The sequence below is a fragment of the Pelecanus crispus genome, chromosome 10 (genome assembly GCF_030463565.1).
Source record: "Pelecanus crispus isolate bPelCri1 chromosome 10, bPelCri1.pri, whole genome shotgun sequence".
NCBI classification, from domain to species: domain Eukaryota; kingdom Metazoa; phylum Chordata; class Aves; order Pelecaniformes; family Pelecanidae; genus Pelecanus; species Pelecanus crispus.
Genome location: NC_134652.1, coordinates 23,999,966 through 24,018,438, shown reverse-complemented (window position 1 = coordinate 24,018,438; position 18,473 = coordinate 23,999,966). Strand labels below are relative to the sequence as shown.

At 43.5% G+C, this 18,473-nt stretch overlaps 2 protein-coding genes across 2 annotated transcripts in view; one reads left to right on the top strand and one right to left on the bottom strand.

The window, feature by feature from the left end:
- PPP3CB (protein phosphatase 3 catalytic subunit beta) overlaps positions 1 to 557 on the top strand; it is a 32,618-nt gene extending 32,061 nt beyond the window's left edge. Inside the window, exon 13 of the mRNA XM_075717718.1 lies at positions 521 to 557. The gene's annotated coding sequence lies outside the window, so the exon portion shown is untranslated. The remainder of the gene's footprint in view (positions 1 to 520) is intronic.
- A 780-nt stretch (positions 558 to 1,337) lies between these two features.
- Positions 1,338 to 17,246, bottom strand: ANXA7 (annexin A7). Its single transcript, XM_075717720.1, has 13 exons — positions 17,231 to 17,246; positions 13,847 to 13,904; positions 11,573 to 11,789; positions 11,153 to 11,251; positions 10,021 to 10,061; positions 9,546 to 9,648; positions 9,159 to 9,253; positions 8,337 to 8,450; positions 6,890 to 7,060; positions 5,211 to 5,381; positions 5,027 to 5,102; positions 3,699 to 3,811; positions 1,338 to 3,180 (listed from the first exon to the last, which is right to left on the bottom strand). Exons 2-13 carry the CDS (start codon positions 13,901 to 13,903, stop codon positions 3,058 to 3,060), a joined length of 1,380 nt encoding a protein of 459 aa, XP_075573835.1. The 5' UTR covers position 13,904; positions 17,231 to 17,246; the 3' UTR covers positions 1,338 to 3,057.
- Between the last annotated feature and the right edge of the window lie 1,227 nt (positions 17,247 to 18,473).

Sequence of the window (18,473 nt, the reverse complement as noted above, 5' to 3'; positions counted from 1 at the left end):
CCCCATACTAGCGAGCTGTATAGACTATGTATGATGTCATATTAGAGCAGAACAAACACATGATGAACACTATGATGATGCCTTCCTCCTTGTGAGCACTAGTGGAAAATTCCTCAACCTCACAAGACAGTATTTTTCATGATTTGATACTCGGACCTTAGTCGTGATTAGTATTCTGACTCGCTGGAGTTGTGTATGTGGAGAAAATACAGATTCAATCTTTGTCTGGAAAGACCTCGTCGTAATTGGAGAGAACCGCTTCTGATACTTGAGCGGCAGTTAAGCGCCCAGCTGCAGTGATGCTTGCTTCCTTGAGGATTCCCTTGCCTGTAGTAGTTTTTGCCAGATGTGAAGGCAGATCTGCAATAAGGCAGAATTTCTTGGGCAGTGGTTGTTGGCCTCATTTCTCATGCTGTGTGTCTCCTGTCACCCTTCAAGCAAGTAGTCAGGTAACAGCATTGTGTCTGTAGGGTTTCTTTGGAAAGTAGGTACTCATTTTTTGCTACTGTGTTTCTCAAAGGTGGCATCTGGAGCTGTCTCTAATTCTTGCATTGTTGGGGAGAAGAAATTACATCCTCCTTCCCAGAAAACTGTAAGTAGTTTGCATTGCTCGTTTTCTGCTCTCAATGTTTTAAGGAGGGGGGAAAAAAAAAAGTCTGCGTGTCCTTCGTCTGTTCTTGGGTGGGGAGGGGAGAAGGCTTGGAAATAGCTGTCAGCCAGAGGACACAGGTGGCAGAAGCTGTGAGAGGTGTGGTTGGTTCCTGGTTGGATTTGGAGCTTTGCTGCCCTGCCCTGGGCTCAGCGGGCACGGCGTGGGTCCTGGGGCGCAGGCTGCTGCTTCCCTGAACCGCTGCACCAACCCATCCCGGTGATGCTCTTCCCTGCGGCGCCGGCAGCGAGGAGCAGCATTCAGAGCTGGGCCGGGGGTTCCGACTGGTCTGAGAAGTGTAAATGCATTTTAGTCAAACCGAGAAGCAAAAGTACCGAACGTGCCCGAGTAAGGGGCTTTCGGGGGTCTTCTTCTAAAGCAGGGACTTGTGCTGTCGAGAAACTTGCTGCCACCTGGTGAGCCAAACAGGGAAGACCAGCCGAGTCTGTAGTCGTAGCTATTGAACTGTGAAGATTGGCCTCTAGCAAAAAGACCAATGGTTGGGATTGGGGCTGGTTTTCTCTTAGAAAGAGGTAGGTCCCTTCTCGGTTTAGTCTGAACACTTTCTGAAAGGAATGGTCTCATAAGCAGCTTTCTTTTTTCTAATGTTTAATCTTGAAATGCCATTATGAGAGTTACATAGGAAAATAAGGCTGTTACAGAGGCAGAATAGACAGTATCTGTTCATTCTTTCCTTGCCTATTTTTTGCTACCATTTCATTATCAATCATTCAATTCTTGTTACCCATTTAACAATTCTTTGTTACTAGCATGTAATGAAAGGAACTTTTTGCCATAAAACAAGTGAATGTTGTTAGGACATAGAGCTCTATTCATCTGTTCCTTTTCTTGTAGTAGTAGTATGTATGAGCCAGACTTAATGGATACTCTGCTTTGAATGACAGCTGAAACGGTGGGGATTTTTTTAGTCACATAAAAAGATAGAGATGTACTAACAGGCTTTAATTATTAAATGCTAAGCTTCCCTTGTAAGGAAGTTTGCTCAAGAGCAAAGAAACAAGAACCAAAGCTTAAGAGAATCTCGGTCAAGCTTGGGAAGCTACTGACAGAGATCTATGTCTGTATGTGTATCAGTGGGTACTTGCCCCAAGGATGACCAAAGTAATGCAGAGTGGAATGTCTTTTAGTCTCCCCAAATCAACTTCCGTCTGTTGTTTGTATTTGAAATAATTAATTTTAATCTGAGCCAGGAATTTTAAACTGAACTGTATTTCTAAGTTTCATATCAGAAAAAGCTTGTAGTCTAAAGTCAGATTTAGGTTGCAGAACATTCATGTACGTGAAATACTTCAGCTTTTTTGGTACGGTAGACTTGGTATCATTATTATTTTGCAAAAACCTTTATGTGCGTGCTCTGTAAGAGTGAAAGCTTCGCCACATTAGAATCAACTCTACCAGCCCTAGCTATTTTTGTTTGAGGGATAATAGAAACAGGGTTTTGCTGTTTGTGTGAGGGTGTCCTGTAATGCAATTGGTATTTGTTAAAGCGTTGCTTAGAAATGTTAGGAAACGCATTGCCAGCTGCTGGACTTGAAGCTTCTGTTAAGTTTATGGCCGGGGACAGATTGACTATGGCTTTCTAAAAAGCCAAATGTGCTATTTAAAGCTGTTCTTTTTAAATCCTTTGAAAACATCCATATAGTCATTTATATTGTCTAGGTCACAATCACTTTCAGTTTGGACTTAGACGTGTTCTGTGGCGTTAGCATTGAGATACTGGCTTTTTTCATTGCTCAGTCATTTGCTGTGTAACCTATTCCTTTACAAGGAGATACTTCAAAATCAGATCAGAGGTGATTTCTCCTCTGCATTGCTGCCTTAGGCATAATGGTGACCAACCACTAATGGTAACTAATTTAAGAAATTAAATAGGGGGGTACAGTCAGATTAAACGGTTGGTGTAACGTGACTTAAACTGAGCACTTGCGTGTTTTTCAACATGACGATGGAAAGCCATTAAAGGGGCAGAGTGTAAAATGCTTTACATCACAGCCTCAGGCTTTTTCTGTCACCCACAGTTAGCTCAGCAGTTAGGTTTAGGTATTTCAAGAAACTTGTTGCATGCTGGAGATTTGGCTGAGACAAACAGTTTAATCTTGCAGGAGTCTGGCAGAGGGGAGGTGGTTTTGTCTGGGTCAAAAGGACTAAGACTTAGGGGCTAATAGACAAGATATATCTTTTATTATACAATAAAGAATATTATGTGCTGTAAATTAAGGCAATTTTAAGTGCAACAAGCTTACTGAATCATCAAGAAGGCATATTTGATTACACAAAGTTTAAAATTACTCTTTTACACACAAGGATGGTCAGTGTCTGCATAAAGCATGTTACATGTCCTTCAGGTTGTTTTAAAAAAGAAAACAAAAAAACCAGGTAATCCTCTTCTATTGACCAACAATTGCCAGCAGCAAACGCCTGTAATCACCGCTTGTATCGCTTGCTATCATTGTAGCCAAAGTCTTCTGATACATTTGCGTGAACATCTGTTTAATTTGCACAAGGTCAATCTATGCAAAGAAAAGAAAAAAGTACAAAACATAAACACAGTGTATGGTTTTAATTCCTAGACAGGCACCCCGCATCTCCTCCCTCCCGGACTACAGAACACGTGCCAAGGGTGAAATGTGCAGCTGACGAACTCTGCACATCTTTCTCACAAGCCGGCAGGTCCTTCTGAGGACAGAGGAGCAGCTCCCAAAGCAGTCTAGCAGTTGTTCCTTGCTTTGCTGGGCCGGCAGTATCCTAACTCCACTGAACCTTTGCACTTGACATGCTTATCTACACGACAGGCAGCCACAGTTAAGAAGGAAGACAAGCAGTATTACTATCTAGCCAGAGATAATTAAATTACCATGTAAAAGCTGGCTTTAAAACAAATTGACACATTCATCTAAATCTGAATCCTGTAAAAGCTTCATTGCAATACATGACTTTTGCAGCTGTGAAAGAAGGACTAAGCGAAAAGCTGGTTAGGGTAGATAGCTTTCCGCTACATGCGACATTTACAGAGGAAAAAGTTTCTTACCTCACTGCGAGTGACAATAACTCTGATGAGGGTAGAATCATCTGTGCCAGCTCCTTTCATAGAATAATAAAGTCTTTCTGCAAAAAAGGCTGGACGATTTAAAGCACATTGCACTGCAATAAAGTATATTTTTAGGATTAGTTCCAGTATTGTATACTGTATAGCAATACCTGGCAGGATCAACTCAGGATTTTTGCTGTGGACAGCTACAGGTAGGTATTGATGAAGATCCAGTTACTGCGGATTACAGGAACTGTTTTATAGAGCTAGGCTTATTTTCAAGCTGACCAAATGAGTTATTCCTTCACGCAAAAACTTATGGTTATGAGCAGTTAACTTCTCTGGAAGTGCTCTTCAAACCTGGCTGAAACCTTCATTCTCAAATAGGTAATTTAAACACAGTCGTTCTCCTTGGATAGCTGGCACTAGGATACAAGGTATTTTACTCATGTTCCATTGCTAGAATCTGACTAAGAAAAGTACAACGGTAAAAAGTTCTCACTCTAGTAGTTACAGAATGGATCTTGTTTCAGTTAGATTGTTCATTCTCGGAGAGGAGCCTTTATTCTTTTACATGATTCTCAGAGCTGATTTTTTCCCATTAACCCTTGAGCAGAATATAATCTGGGAAGTTTTTGCTTATCTGTTATGGCTACAGAAATGCTGTCATTTTGGTAAGCATTGGTAGGATGGGCGCCTGCAGATTCACTAGTAAATCATACTGATTCTCACTGTCGGCAAATCGTGCTAAATTTGAACTGCTTTACTATAACAAGTCAGCAGGAAAAAATTAATTCAGAACAGGTCTTCTATTTTGCTGAAGTTTTCCTTAGCAAATGCTGAGCTTTTTGGGGGTAGGTGGTGGTGGGGAAGAGGGGTGGAAAGGGAACTGTGCCTAAAGTCGGTTCATGTTGGTTCTGAGCTCGTGTGTGAGGGTGGTTCAGCTGTCTCTGCTGAGGTGCCACACAACCAGAGTCACCGTTCTGTTACCCTGGTACTCGCGTCATTTTGCGGAGCTCTGAAAAATACAACTACAAGCGCTAACCAATGACCCTTGTTTCCCTGTGGTTGCCTGCCTTCCCAGAGAAGTGACAAGTAGTTCCTATGCAGCCTTTTCTTGTTTCAAACTGACTTCTTCATGGTGGATGCTTTTCTCCAATTAAGTGTAAAATGAACAATTTGAATAATTGAAGTTACTGTTGTGCTAGCAGAGTCTCAAATTGTGTGTTCATTTGCCATATGGCCAGTGTTGAACTGGATTCTTCTTCAATTACATTTAGAAGGTTTAATTCCTAAGGGATAAGGGGAGGGAAGAACATATCACTTACAAATAGTCTTCAAACCACGTTCCACGTTTCCAGAAAACTCTCGGTCAATGCTGCTTAATAAATCACGATTAGCAATCTACAAATAAATGAGATTAATATGTGGATAATGAAATGCAGTAACAACTGCAGCCTTAATTTAAAATACACTGACCAAGCTCATTTGAAATCAGTGAAGAACTCCTACCCTGGAGTATGCCTCAACTGTTGCTTTCAGTTGGGGAAAACTTCTGCTTGCCAGAACCATATTAAAGCAAGATTCATCAGTCCCAAGTTTTCCTTCACCTGCTTGGTACAGACGCTGAGCATCTTCTTGAGCTTTTTGATAATCCACAGTTTGATTCTCATCCCGATTACCCTGAAAGCAAAGACAACACATGTCAAATGAAATTACCCAGAGAAGGCTATGCTTTCATTGCTTGCAGTGTAGGCCCCAAACACGTATCTTCAAAGCCTGAAGCAGAAAAAGTAATACCAGTTTGAAATACATTACATTGCTTTAAAACTACTCTTTGGTTTAATATTTCTCACAGGCAACAAATGCAAAAGTGGCCCAGAACCCTGTCTGTAGGGCATGCTTTAAACTGTAGATACACCGATTCAGATAATTTCACCCCTACATACCACCTCATACTTCTAAGTAAGTACTGTACTTAATTCTCTATTTTACTTAATAATGTAAGCTTTCTCTTGATTTGTTTCTAGGCTTCAAGTTGCAAAGAATCTTCCCAAACGAACTAATGAATTATCTTACTGAATATGCACACCTGAAATATCTCAGGTCTTCTATTTTATTTAGAATTTGCTAATTTCAAGTAAGAATGTCTCCATAAAGCACTTACTGTAGTTGTAATATGTCAGTAGGGCTTATATGACATTTTATGTGCTTTGTTTTTGGGGCTTTTTTTTTCCTGCCCAGTGCATGGATGGATACTGCTAAATATACTGGCTGAGTAGGCTGAATACATGCTCTCAAATACTGCTGTATCTATAATGGTTAATATAATATTTAAATTATGTGGTTGTCAGTTATTGTAAACTACTGGATTTATCAAAATAAAAATTAGTAGCATAAGCTTCTCAAGGTTTGCTTTCTTGTGGATTTTGACTTCTTAATCCAAATACCTAGTGCACAGCTGAACTCTCACAAAGGTAGAGGCAAACGAGATAGAGAAGTGTCATAGAAATTACAACAGCAAATAGGTAGATAGATCAGAGAAATGCGGGGAGTTGCATTAGTACGTATTTCTTCCTAAACATGGATAACTGCAAGTTACTGTTCTTCAACACAAAAAGAGCCCTAGGAAATGATAGGGGATAAGCAAGCTCCAGCATTCACCTGAGTTCAATGGTAGCACCTCCCTAATTCTGGTGACAGGAAAGGAAGGCAGGCTGTGGTGTAACTTGGGAGGTAAGTTTTGCCCTATGGTACCTCTCAGCTTGTTCGCAGGGATTCTCACAGGTGTGTTCTACATACCATAAAGGTTATCCTATCAGATTCACCCACATTATTTTGTTATGCAAAAAATAAAAAGCATCTTGCTTTAACAGCAGTGTGGAGCACTGCTTTATAGTACCACTTGATCCTGCGCAATAAAGTATTTACACATAAGTTCTCTGAGATGAATATAGGGTGCTAGATTACGTCACACAATTCATCGTAGATTTGTAGATGGGAAGTATCTCTTCCTTGAGGAGGGACTGAAGTGTCATATCTTGTCATTAGGGAATAAATTAATGGCCCAGGGATAATTTCTTAAAAACCTGGCTCTTGCTAAGCGTACACAGGCTATTTATGGAGGCATTATGACTATGTGAAAGTCAGACTGTACACAGTTATCTTACAAAAAAAAAATTAAAGCTCACTTGGCACATAGATATAAGTAATCGTTCAAAGTGTCCTGAAGTGTCTGCTCTGATGTCTTGTTCGATGTCTCTTCCAAATTCTGACTTATAGCATTTCACTATTTCTCGTATTTCCTGGTTTGTCCTTGTGCAAAGGATCTCAATCAGCACTTTCTCCTGGGTGCCTGCTCCCTGTAGGCAGAGGAAGAGAGGGCATAACTACAAAGCACTACCTGTTCAGTTTTCTTCAAGTGTGAAATTAAGCAGTCATCTGTTATTTCAAAACTTAATACAATCTACATTGTAAGAACAGTATCCTCTCAGTGTGAAAGCACCTAGTCTTCTGTATACTTAAAATGGAATGAAGATTCCTCAAACATTCAATTCTGCACCAGTTCAAAAAAATCCCCCAAAAACTATACATCCACAACTGTGACATCAGCCAAAGTGAACTGGAAAATAGTTTAGGAAGGAAATTCTTTGGCAACTTCAATCTGGAAACATACTGTAGGAAGGTACAGCCTTATGATGATCATTAAAGCCAAAAGATACACATGTAAATTCTGTTTTGGTCAGCGTACAGGTGTGTTCCCTATTCCAAATGTGGCCACTTCCTCAACATGGAGCACCAGCAGGAACTCTTCATAGGTGCTTCCCTCTCCCCAGAATAAAAATTAACTGTGAGTTTGGTGTACAATGAGATCTTACTGGCATGGTCATCTCTGTTCAGGCAAGGCTTAGATAGGAGTGGATCTATGCAAGGCTTCTAGGTAATAATTTTTTTTTTAAATGGTCAAGAGTGGCTATTGCCTCCACTAAAGCCAGATCTTCATTTAAGCTCCACATTCTTCAGAAGGTCTGCATTCAGACATGGGTTAAGTTACTCATTTCCAGTATGAGCCACCTGCTAGCTGCTGCAGCTCAAACAAGCAAGAAATTCTGGTAAACTGGATGTGCCTCTTTTAGCTGAGTTAAAGGTTTAAGCTCACCCAAGCTCTAATACAGTCTTAATACTTGAACAGTATGCATCATGTGACCTTAAGAAAATATTTTTTTCATTGTTGTCCTTTTGGAAAAAAACTGGGATAATCCAAAAATATCTTTCAGTAACAATGGTTTGTTCCTAGTAAGGAGAGGTACGTACCTGCCATTCAAACAGTGCATACAGTTTTAACAGCACCCTGGCCTTTCTAGGTTCTAGCAAAAGTTATGACCAAGTGGCAGAGAACAAAGTTCTGTCCTTCAGTGTTCCATCCTCTGCTGGGTGGGCAGCTGCTCTGAATTGGCTAACCCTGCAGAAATTGGCTGGAACTGGGGGACGCAGCAGGAAAGAATTTTAAGCCCCACAGTCCCAAAATTTGTTTGCCACTACAGGATTTTTCAGCAATGCAGGGACCATGTATTCTCTTTTTCTTAGGTGAGCATTTTAAGACTGTTTTAAACTATTTTGTTCACAGGAAAACCATACCTTCATTGCATGACGTAAACTCCAGGCATCATAGTAGGTGCCAGGCATGAAGAGTGCTAGAATCAGTTCTTCCACATTTCCACTTAACTCAGACTTCAGATCTTTAATTAAATCCTGTTCAATTATAAACACAAAAAGGGCTTTGGCGGGTGTTAGCCATGTAGATTATATACTGAAAAAAGATCAAACTAGAACCTACTTTTGTGCCTGATTTCTACCTTTTTGCTGTTTTTCCTGTAAAGCTTTGTTTTATTTCTTACAAAGAACTTCACTCTGTCCAAAACTTTGACAGCTCAGCTCTTCTCTATTATCTCCTTACTAATTAGGACCCTAGTCAGGTCATGAAAAATGCCACAACTATACAATGTCACTTTAAGTTGCAAAAATGACAGAGGGAAGAAATAAAATGATCTTGGCCTTTTATTGACTAACCAATCCTCAACCAGTTTCGCAGTTTGTTTCTTATGAAAAAACAGATTTCAGTGCTGGTTTGTGTGTATAAAAAACTCAGTAGTTTCAGACACTAATACAAGGACAGTTTAAACTTGATTTCTATCTATCAAGCATTACAAAAGCAGAGAAGCTTCTTGTTTGGTCAGGGACAGAGCCAGCCCCCAACCTTCCCCCATCCCTGCTTCTGCCAGGTATCAGGCCAACACTGTGTTAAATACCAGATGTCCCCTGGTACACAAGGAATATGACCGGAGAAGTGCATTTAAAAAATGCTCAAACCACTCCTCAGGACTAAAATGTAATCAGGCACTTAAAGCAGCAGCTGAAAGTCTGGTTTTGTTTAGTGATGCAAAGAACTAGTGAACATACCTTGCCATACATAGTCTTGAAAGCTGCCTTGATTTTTTGCCTTTGATCATTGGAGCGGTTAGCAACAACATCAATGATAGCCTGCTCATCAGTTCCTTGGAAACAGAAGGGGAATTTCATGTAAGAACTCGTAAAAATCCCTCTGAGACCATGTGCTCAATAACCTTGCATTTGGGCATAGTTACGTAATAAATGACTACTATTTAAGTCTACCAAATCTTCTATGTAACTTTGTCTACTCTGTTGCCCAAGTAATTTTGAAAGTGTGACTTTTGAAAAGCTTGGGGAGACAAAAAAAATATATGGTTAAATAAAAACTGAAGAAAAGGACAAAACGGCATGAAGAAGTTAGCTCAACAGAAATTTAAGCTTACATTGCTTACTTACCAAACCCCTTCATAGCTTTGCGTAGTATTTCTGCATCCCTTCCAGCATCGAAGTTTGGAGCAGCTTGAATTGTGCCCTGGGTATGCTGAACCATTGCTGCAGGCTGAAAATAAGTCATGTGTAACTAGCTGTCCTGCACAATATAAATTTGAGTTAAAATCACAACTTTGGAATCACTACTTCAGAAGGAGTCATCCATTAGTTCCCCATTTTTTCTTTAACACAGAATCAGTTTAGTTGTGTCGAACAGCTTTGGCCCACCAATGCCAAAGCAATGCTTTTACCCAATTGTATGGATGAAGATCTACTTGATGAGCGAGTATACACAGATACAGGGTTACCATTTTATTCAGGTTGTACTCTGAGTGTAGCTGGGAACTCTTGATGCAGAACATGTTGTAAATTGTTGGAAACCAGATTAAAATTACAGAAGCCACATAAAATTGATTTCTATAGAAGAGCATATGGCACATACCGGACCAGGCATTGGTGATGGTGCTTGTCCACCAGGATATACTACAGAAAATAAAGAACAAGATAAAAGGAATTAATTAGGTCTCCTCTTTATTATGTAAATGCAATCTAATCTGAAAATAAAGCCATTTACAGACCTACCACTGCATAAAACCTGTTTCCAAAGTAACAATACCTATCACGATCAGTAACTGAACTTCTCACCCTTGGGAATGATGGGAAGAAGCAATCACAGATGCGTTCTGGTACATACACTAGCAAGGCAATTCTAAAAATACTAAATTTACTGATGCTGTGGGAACTGGAAGGATCTCTCCTTATTAAATATTGCTATCTTTGACAAAAGCCAAGATAGCCCATGCAAATGAAGAACGCGTGTCCCATGCTCTCTTTCAAAGTTGTATTATACACTTTAAAATGTCTAGCATGTAAATGATAAATATTAAGAATTCATTGGTGCAAAAGGAATTGAAGGAATCTGATTTTGTGATCAAAAGCACTGTGACTACAAAAGCTACAACTACTTTTTTTTTCTACTGGAATTTTATTTTTATCCATAATACATATGTACATTTGTTATCATTTTAACAGCAGCCTAGTTAATATTAGAGTTAACAAAGCCATCATTAAAAAAAGGTTTTGCTGCTCGGAATTTCTTGCAAACCCAACTGACACATTCCAGGACAAAAATTATCCTGACGGTAACTGACCACTCAAAGCATTAAGAACACTGCACCGTTTTTAAGCAATTGCGTGCGTTCTCCTTTCCACTTCCCCCACTATGCCAGGGATCACCACGGATGCACAGATGTGAAAAACGCATCTATTTCTTTGACATTAACAGAACAGCTAGATGCTCATTGAATGTGGACTCTGGATTTCACAGTTCTCATCAGATACTTGCAGTTTGAAGAAGGATAAGCACCTGAACCACTACATCATGACCACTAATCAGTGACAGCCATCCCTTCTTGCATGTAGCACCTCTAGAGATGGTTCTCGTGGTAGGAGGCGTACAGCATACAAACCTCACCAGCGAAAAGTAACAAAGGTAAGGGCCTAATTTGTTACTACCTATCCTGGGATCTCTTGGTGTAACCTTGGATGCTGTAAGTTTCTTACATATGACATACCTGGAATCTGTGCTGGTCCGCCTCCAGCATAGCTTTGGGCAGGAGGCTGTGGGTAGCCACCGAAGCCAGGGCCAGCGGGAGGCACACCAAACCCAGGGCCTGTAGGACGTAGGAGAAGAAGAAAGACTTTAGCACACTTAATGTTTTGTACTTGACTTCTGACACAACATGAGCCAGGTTATTGAGCAGAACGATGCAAGAGACTAATTTCTCTGTGTGTCTGCAGCGGCCCAAAACCATCAAGGCCCTGCCATCGGCACGCAGGTATTTACTGCTAGGTGCCAATCTGGCTGGCTGCCTACATGCTGCTGCCTAAACTGATTGCTGAACAAAGCTGCTTTTCTTTACTACTTCTAGCAAGCACAGGGAATGGTTACAGCAGAAATCACTCCCGAGGGGTACTCTAACAAAGCATCTTACCGCCAGGATAAGGTGGCATTCCTCCAGCCTGGGGAGCTCCGGCATAGCCCCCAGGGGCAGGGTAGCCCCCTGGGGCAGGGAATCCTGCTGCCCCTGCATACCCAGCACTCGGCGGTGCTGCAGGATAGGTCCCTCCTCCTGCTGGAGGGTATCCTCCAGGAACAGCGGGATAGGAGTACTGACCGGCTGGCGGATAGACAGACTCTTGTCCTGTTGGCTGAAACACAAAAATGGGATATCTGTACACCTGCTAACAGGACATTAGTGTAAAAACCCTCAAGCTACCAAAATGTCCGTGTGTATAATAATGTGAATTATACAGTTAGATTCAGCGCTTCAAGTGGCAGCAGCAGAATTCCTGAAGCCTGGATGGGGGCCTCCTGGTTGGGTTTTCTGATGCGTCTCCCATGTTGAGACAGAATCAGAGTGCTGCAGGGTGGAAGGCACCTCTGGACAGCCTCTGATCCCATCCACATTCAAAGCAGGGCCAGCTTCAGAGCTAGATGAGGTCACGCAAGGCCTTGCCAAATTTTCAGTATCTCCAAGGAACAGCAAATCCACAGCCTCTCTGGGCCCCTGTTCCAGTGTTTGACTACTCTCATGGTGAAAAATGTTTTCCTCAAGTCAAATTACAATTACATCCTGTAGCTGTTGCCAGCTGCCCCTTCACTGTGTACCTCTGAGAAGAGTCTGGCTCCAGTGTCTCCATCACTCCTTCTTAGGGCTCCTCTTTCTTTACCAACTAGCTTTAGAAATATGGGTCCCACACTACATACAGTGCACACTCATTCTTGAGCCCAGAAAACAGAAACAAATTGCAAAACAGTAAAGTCTAGCGCAAACGTTCTCCTCGGGTTTGGTTGCCCCAAGACTTCTACCCCCAGATTACTGTGTCCAGGCTATATAATACTCTCTTTCCCAGCGCTACAGTCTAACCTTTCTCTGCCAGACTCAACAAAAAGATTTTAATGGAATTTAGATTCACAAATCCAAAATTAGGATCCTCGAAAGCCCTGCTCAGTTAACTATCACTATTGCAAAAGAAAATAATTTCACATGGGGCTTTTTGCGCTGGTTATCACTTTGGGCATCATCAGTGGGACTTAGGAAACCCAGAATCGTCGATATCGAATCTGAAGGGTCTTTTAAATTAATCCATTGAAGTTGGCTATATTTTAGATGCTAGCTAAGAAAAAAAATATTTTCAGATGTAGTTAAAAATAAATTACAGCTACAATCATGAGGGTTCAGCAGAACTTTGAGGGGGGGAAAGAAATCCTGGAGCTAAGTCTGTTTTCTAACATGTTTGTCTTTAATTTGACTAACTTCAGTGTTTCAGAGGGAGCAAGGGTAAATGGTAAAGCAAAATAATTGGAGAATTTATTGCATGTATTTATAGCTTTTCAGTATCTTAATGGGATCCAGGCTGAGCTCCATGCTTAAATCTAGTTCTGTACTACATAAAATACAGACCACATAAAATTCCCACAATTACAGTATGATCAGTGCCGTACTAACAAAAGCACACAGCTGCATCTAGCTTTGAAAAATGATGCAGGCATATCAAAGAGACTGCAGTATCAGCCACACCTGATACATTCCAGCTTTCCATTAAGTTTCATTGGAGTTTTTAGTCCATTCAGTCATGAGCTGAAGGTGGAACAAAGTCCTGCAGCTGAAGGATAGGGGGTCAAAGTCAAGATACAGTGTCCTTTATCCTCAGAAAAATATTTACTTGGTGTTGTACGAAAGCTGGGCTACTTGAGTAAAGCATTCCAAGCTCTTCCTGAGGGTAACGGCCACTGAAGTTTGTTCAGCATCTCTCTAACTCCTGGAATACGGGTATGCGGAATATTTGGTAGAGACTGTGGTAGGGACTGGTTCAGAGATTACCTCTGACCCTGTATGTAAAGACCCTCATATTTATGTAAGAACTACTGATACTTTAAAAAAATGATTTGCTGAGATAGTTAGCTATATTTAAAAAAACCCTCACAAGACAAAGGTAAACTAAGACCAAACAATCAAACACCTTTCTGGAACAATAGGCAACATTAAAAAAAAAAAAAAAATCTTAAACTTCTTGGAATTCTTATGAGACAACTGTAAAGTCATCCTCAGGGATATACAGACAAAACCAAAGACCATTATCTCTAGAGAATACTGTACATGAACTGACAGCTACTGTTTACACACAGAGAGCACACAGTAAGAAGGGGTGTTCGCAGAATATAAATACATTAGGAATGCAACATATTCAAGTGCCATACTTACAGGATAACCAGGAAAAGCAGGGTAGCCGCCAGAAGGGGGATAACCCGGGTATGACATTCTGGGGGAAAAAAGGTATTTTCACAGTCAAGGCATTACATATGAGTTTGCAGTAGTTATTTGCTTGCTAATTACCTGTTAAATCACTTGAACAATATGTTTAGTAGGTTTAGAATTGCTCAGGAGTACTTGTCAGCTATTAAACCCACAAACCTTTCCTTTTTTCATACACGCGACCATAGGAAGCCAGGATTCAGAAGGGAAGCATCTTCAACTTTGTAATTAACTACCGCTCATTTAGGGTCAGATAGACATGGAAGCATGGTAAGAGGCTTGAACCTCCCAAAAGAACTCTGAAATACAGGATACACTTCGAGGTGCCAGCGGGAGGGGGCTGAGCCCTTTGCCAGGACAGAAACGGAAGGGTCAGGCAGAGCAGGGCGCCAGTCCTGCACTGCACCAAGCACCTGCCTGCCGTCACCCCGCGCTCCTCCGCTCACGGGGGTAGTTCTGTGAGTAGAGCGGTACCTTATCTGTCCCATGTAAAATGATAATTTGATAGAAACATGTGTAATCCCCCAGCATTACTTCATTTGTGTAGAAGGTTTCTGTTTCCTGCCAGTAGCTGTTTATTTTAGTCCCATTTTTAATAGAGGGGCTTGGGGAGTAGGAACAGAATGGGACAGAGATCATGCCCCACACTGCCAACCAGCTGAGCAGGGAGTTCCGAGGCCATTAGCCAAGTTACAAAACATTTAATGGCAGGAAAAAAAAAAAAAAAAAATCACGTTAATGCTAACCAGCCAGATTCCCTGATCAGGGCCTGGGAGTTACTCACGGCATGTTTCTAAGATAGTATGCACCTTAGCTGCCCAAATCAAAGGACACGGGAAATCCAAAAATGAATGCAATAGAGAGAATGATTATTCACATTTCTAGGTATTCACTGGCCAAACCAAACGGATTTGAAAGCAGAATTCTTACTGTGTTGGACCATTAAGGCAACAGGTGGTCATGGAATTAAACATCTGAGACTTAACGTGGAAAATATTAAAACTTTGCGTAAGTTAGTTCAAATAAGAGCCAAATTGCAGAGAAAGCACAGCTATGCAGTCTCACACTGATAAACTTGGATCATCACTTCCAAATAAATAAAGGGGGAAGAACATGAGGTGTGTTTGTAAATCTATGCTTTAACCATAAACACAGCTAATGGCTATTTATTTCCCTAAGAAGAAACAATTTAAACCAGTACCTGTACAGTATTTATTACTGCCAGCTGCTTGAATGGACTTTAAATTTGGCTTTCAACAGCACATTTCTTTTGGTATTTCTGACTTTAACACTAATTGTAACTCCTTTCAGGAACAAGATGACCAGCAACACTTCCTTCTGGTGCCAGTTTCACTCCTTTTGCTTACAGGAAAATATTACGTCAGCAAAACTCAGTATTAAAAAACAAACAAAAACTTCTTCAGCTTTTCAGCTTCATGTAATTCAACTAAAGATACACCATTAGAGGACAGGACTGTAAAGCCTGTAAAACTTGTTGAGGTGCAATGTATCATTTCCACTTTACAACTTGTTATGTTTTTCATGATGCAAAATCAACAGCTGGTGATGGCAATTCTGCTGTTTCAACAGCTGTAAAAAGTTTAATTTGTACAATAAATGGGACCAAACAATCTTTTAACCGTATTAAAATATACCAGATTTTAAACTTATCGGCAAGATACTTTAATTTAGAATTAAGTTTTCAGCTATGTCTCTGATTTACCAACAAATACATTCTGGCAAAAACCTTTTTAAGTATAAGCTTCCAACACCTCATTTTCAAGCAAACAAACCATCAAGGTTATGTTGTATTTTTGATTAGCAAATTAACCACCTGTGTAAACCTGTGACTTACGGTGCACCAGTACATTGTTTGGCGCTTTCCTTACTTTTGTTGTCTTGTCTCCTTTTCTAGGATTCAATTTGTGATGGGAGTTCTTTTGGGCCAGGTACTGAGAATCGCGGTATTTTGTTTAATCACCCCCCTCTTAACAACACCTTGATTCCTATTTGTCATTCTTCTGAATCACAAAAACGAAATAAAAATGCTTTCTTTGCATTTGCTTGATCTAGTTTAATTTTTTTCTTTTTTATTTGGGGAAAAGAAAAGTAATAAAAGGGTCAAATAAGGACCACTGCTTCAATTACTTTGGGCCTTTTATAACTAGATGGACATGCTGCTAAATCGGGATTTCAGACTCGCCTCCGACACCAGTTAGAAGAGCCTCTTCAAAGCTTACTATGACCGGGCAGCAATATTTACCGAAACAGCTTTCAGTACGAAGATACGTCTTCCAGGAAATAAACGAAGTCACTTACACAACATTAAGGATCGAGTAAACATTGGCCCGCCGCCGCCGCAGCACATGGCCTCGCTTATCTCCAGTGCGGGCATCCTGAGGCAGAGCAGGCTCCGGCGTTACTTTCGCCACCGAAGCGGGAGCAGCTCTGCCCATGGACGTCCCTTCCCCGCCGCTCTCCCCGCCCGGCGGTGAGTCAGCGGCGGCGCCGGCCCAGGGAGGCTGCGGGCCGCGGCAGCCGCCAGCGCCCGCCGCTTCCCCTCCGCCGGCCCAACTCGCCGTCTGCCGGAGGCGCCCTCGCTTTTGGAGGGGGCAGACGTAGCCCTGACGGGGTGACCTCAGGGGACGCGCTAAACCCGGCGGGCTGGGCAGGAGCGCAGCACGTAGAGGCGGGGAAGTCTCCCCGCTGCTGCCCCCGCGGGGACCCCCCCGGCCCAGCCCCGCACACGACGGGCGGAGGGGGAGGCGCCCCCCCGCCGAGGGCACCCCCGCCCGCCCCCGCAGCCTTTAAAGGGCGCCGGTGGGGCCGCTACCGTCCCCCGCCCCGCCCGGAGTCGGCCCTGCCCGCCGGCCGAGCCACCGCCCCCCTCTGCTGCGCGGCGGGAAGGGCGGTCACGCACCGCCCGGGTCTCTCCCCGCTCCCTCAGCCGGCAGCCCTGCGGCGAGGCGCGGCGGCGGCGGGCGGAGGTAGGTATCGCGCCGCTTACTGCTGCTGAGGCGACCGGGACCCCGTCCCCGCTCCGCACCGGGAGGGCAGGCCCCCGGCCGGGGGGGTGCGGCGCTCTGGGGCGGGCCGGCGCCTCCCTCGGCCGGACACCTGCCGAGCCCCGAGCCGGCGGGCGGCCGCTGCTCCGGCAGCCCTGCCCCGGGCCCGCCGCTCGGGTCGCCCCGGGCCCCGGCACGCCCGGTGCCGCAGGGCGCAGCGGGGCCGGGGCCGGGGCCGAGCCGCCGCGGAGGCGGCCTGTGAGAGGGGCCGGCGAGGGGCGCGCGAGGCACGGCCGGCCGACTCCTCCCCCCCCTCCAGCCGCCTCACCTGAGGGGAAACCTGCGGAGCCTCCGGCCTCTCTCCCGCAGCTACACCGCAAAATGGAGGCTGTGGGGCCGGGCGGCACCCGCCCCGCCCCCGGCACCGAGCCCGCCCCGGGCCGGCCCACGGGCCCCGCTCCCCGCGGGCAGGGGCGCCGCGCCCGAGCCCCGGCAGGGCCGAGGCGGGCCGGCAGCGGCTCCCGCTGGTGCTCGCCCTGCTGACCCGGGACCCCTTTGCTCTCTGTGCAGGTTTGCCCCATCTCGCTGAAGGAAAGCTGCAGCATGCCCGTTCTCCCTCAAAACGGCTGAGAGGTAAGTTCAAAGAGGGAAGTGCCACAGAAGCGCAGAACGCCTTGCCAGTGCAGCTGTGTTAGGGGACGCATTCGACACGGCAAGCACCGAGCGATGCCGCCCCACGGGAGTCCTTAGCCGCCATCCCGTGAGAGTCCTTAGCCACCTGCCTAGGCACGGGAGAAATCCACACTGCAGCTTCCCTGCAGCACCACCGCAGCGGAGTTCAGCCCTAACGCACGTAGCTCTAAGCGGAGTCTGTTGTCCAGTAACACACGAGTCTTTAGATTAAGATCCTCATTCAGCAGCTGGCAGGTAGTCAGCCAAGCCATCTAGGCCACCGGCACAGTGTGTAACAGGCAAAGTATATAAAAGACGTAAGTGGAGCTGGAGGAGTTGCTCCTTTGTACGTAGTTACTCAAGATCAAGACCTAGGTCCCAAGAGGGCGTAAAGGTAAGACAGTCCTGACTACTACATACCTTTCTCTAGAAAGAAATCTTAATTACAGTTATTTGTATGCAATTGTGGGAAGTACACTTAGTGTTTTGTTTCTGTCTATTGTAATGTTTATTCATATTATGCATAGAACAGACACTACATGCACATAATCCTTCCTTTACCTGGTGGTTAATTATTCATAAGAGATTCTCACCAGCAAAATACAATTTATGAAGAACCCACCTATGAAATTATGCACCTGTCACTTGAGATTATTCAAAATAACTTCCTACTTTTTTTATGATAAACATGTTAGCAGTTTGGAGACCTTTTTTCCTGTAACCTGGTGCAGTACTTGAGCTCTAGATGACAGAACAGCCGCTGTTCTATTTGTCTGTAAAGCAGCGTTAAGTGCAGGCAGCAGAAAATAGGTGGGTAATAATTTACCATGCTTGCCCGCTTCAAATGGAAAGCACCTAAAGCCATGTAAAGAATCTAATAAATGACCTATCTTCATTAA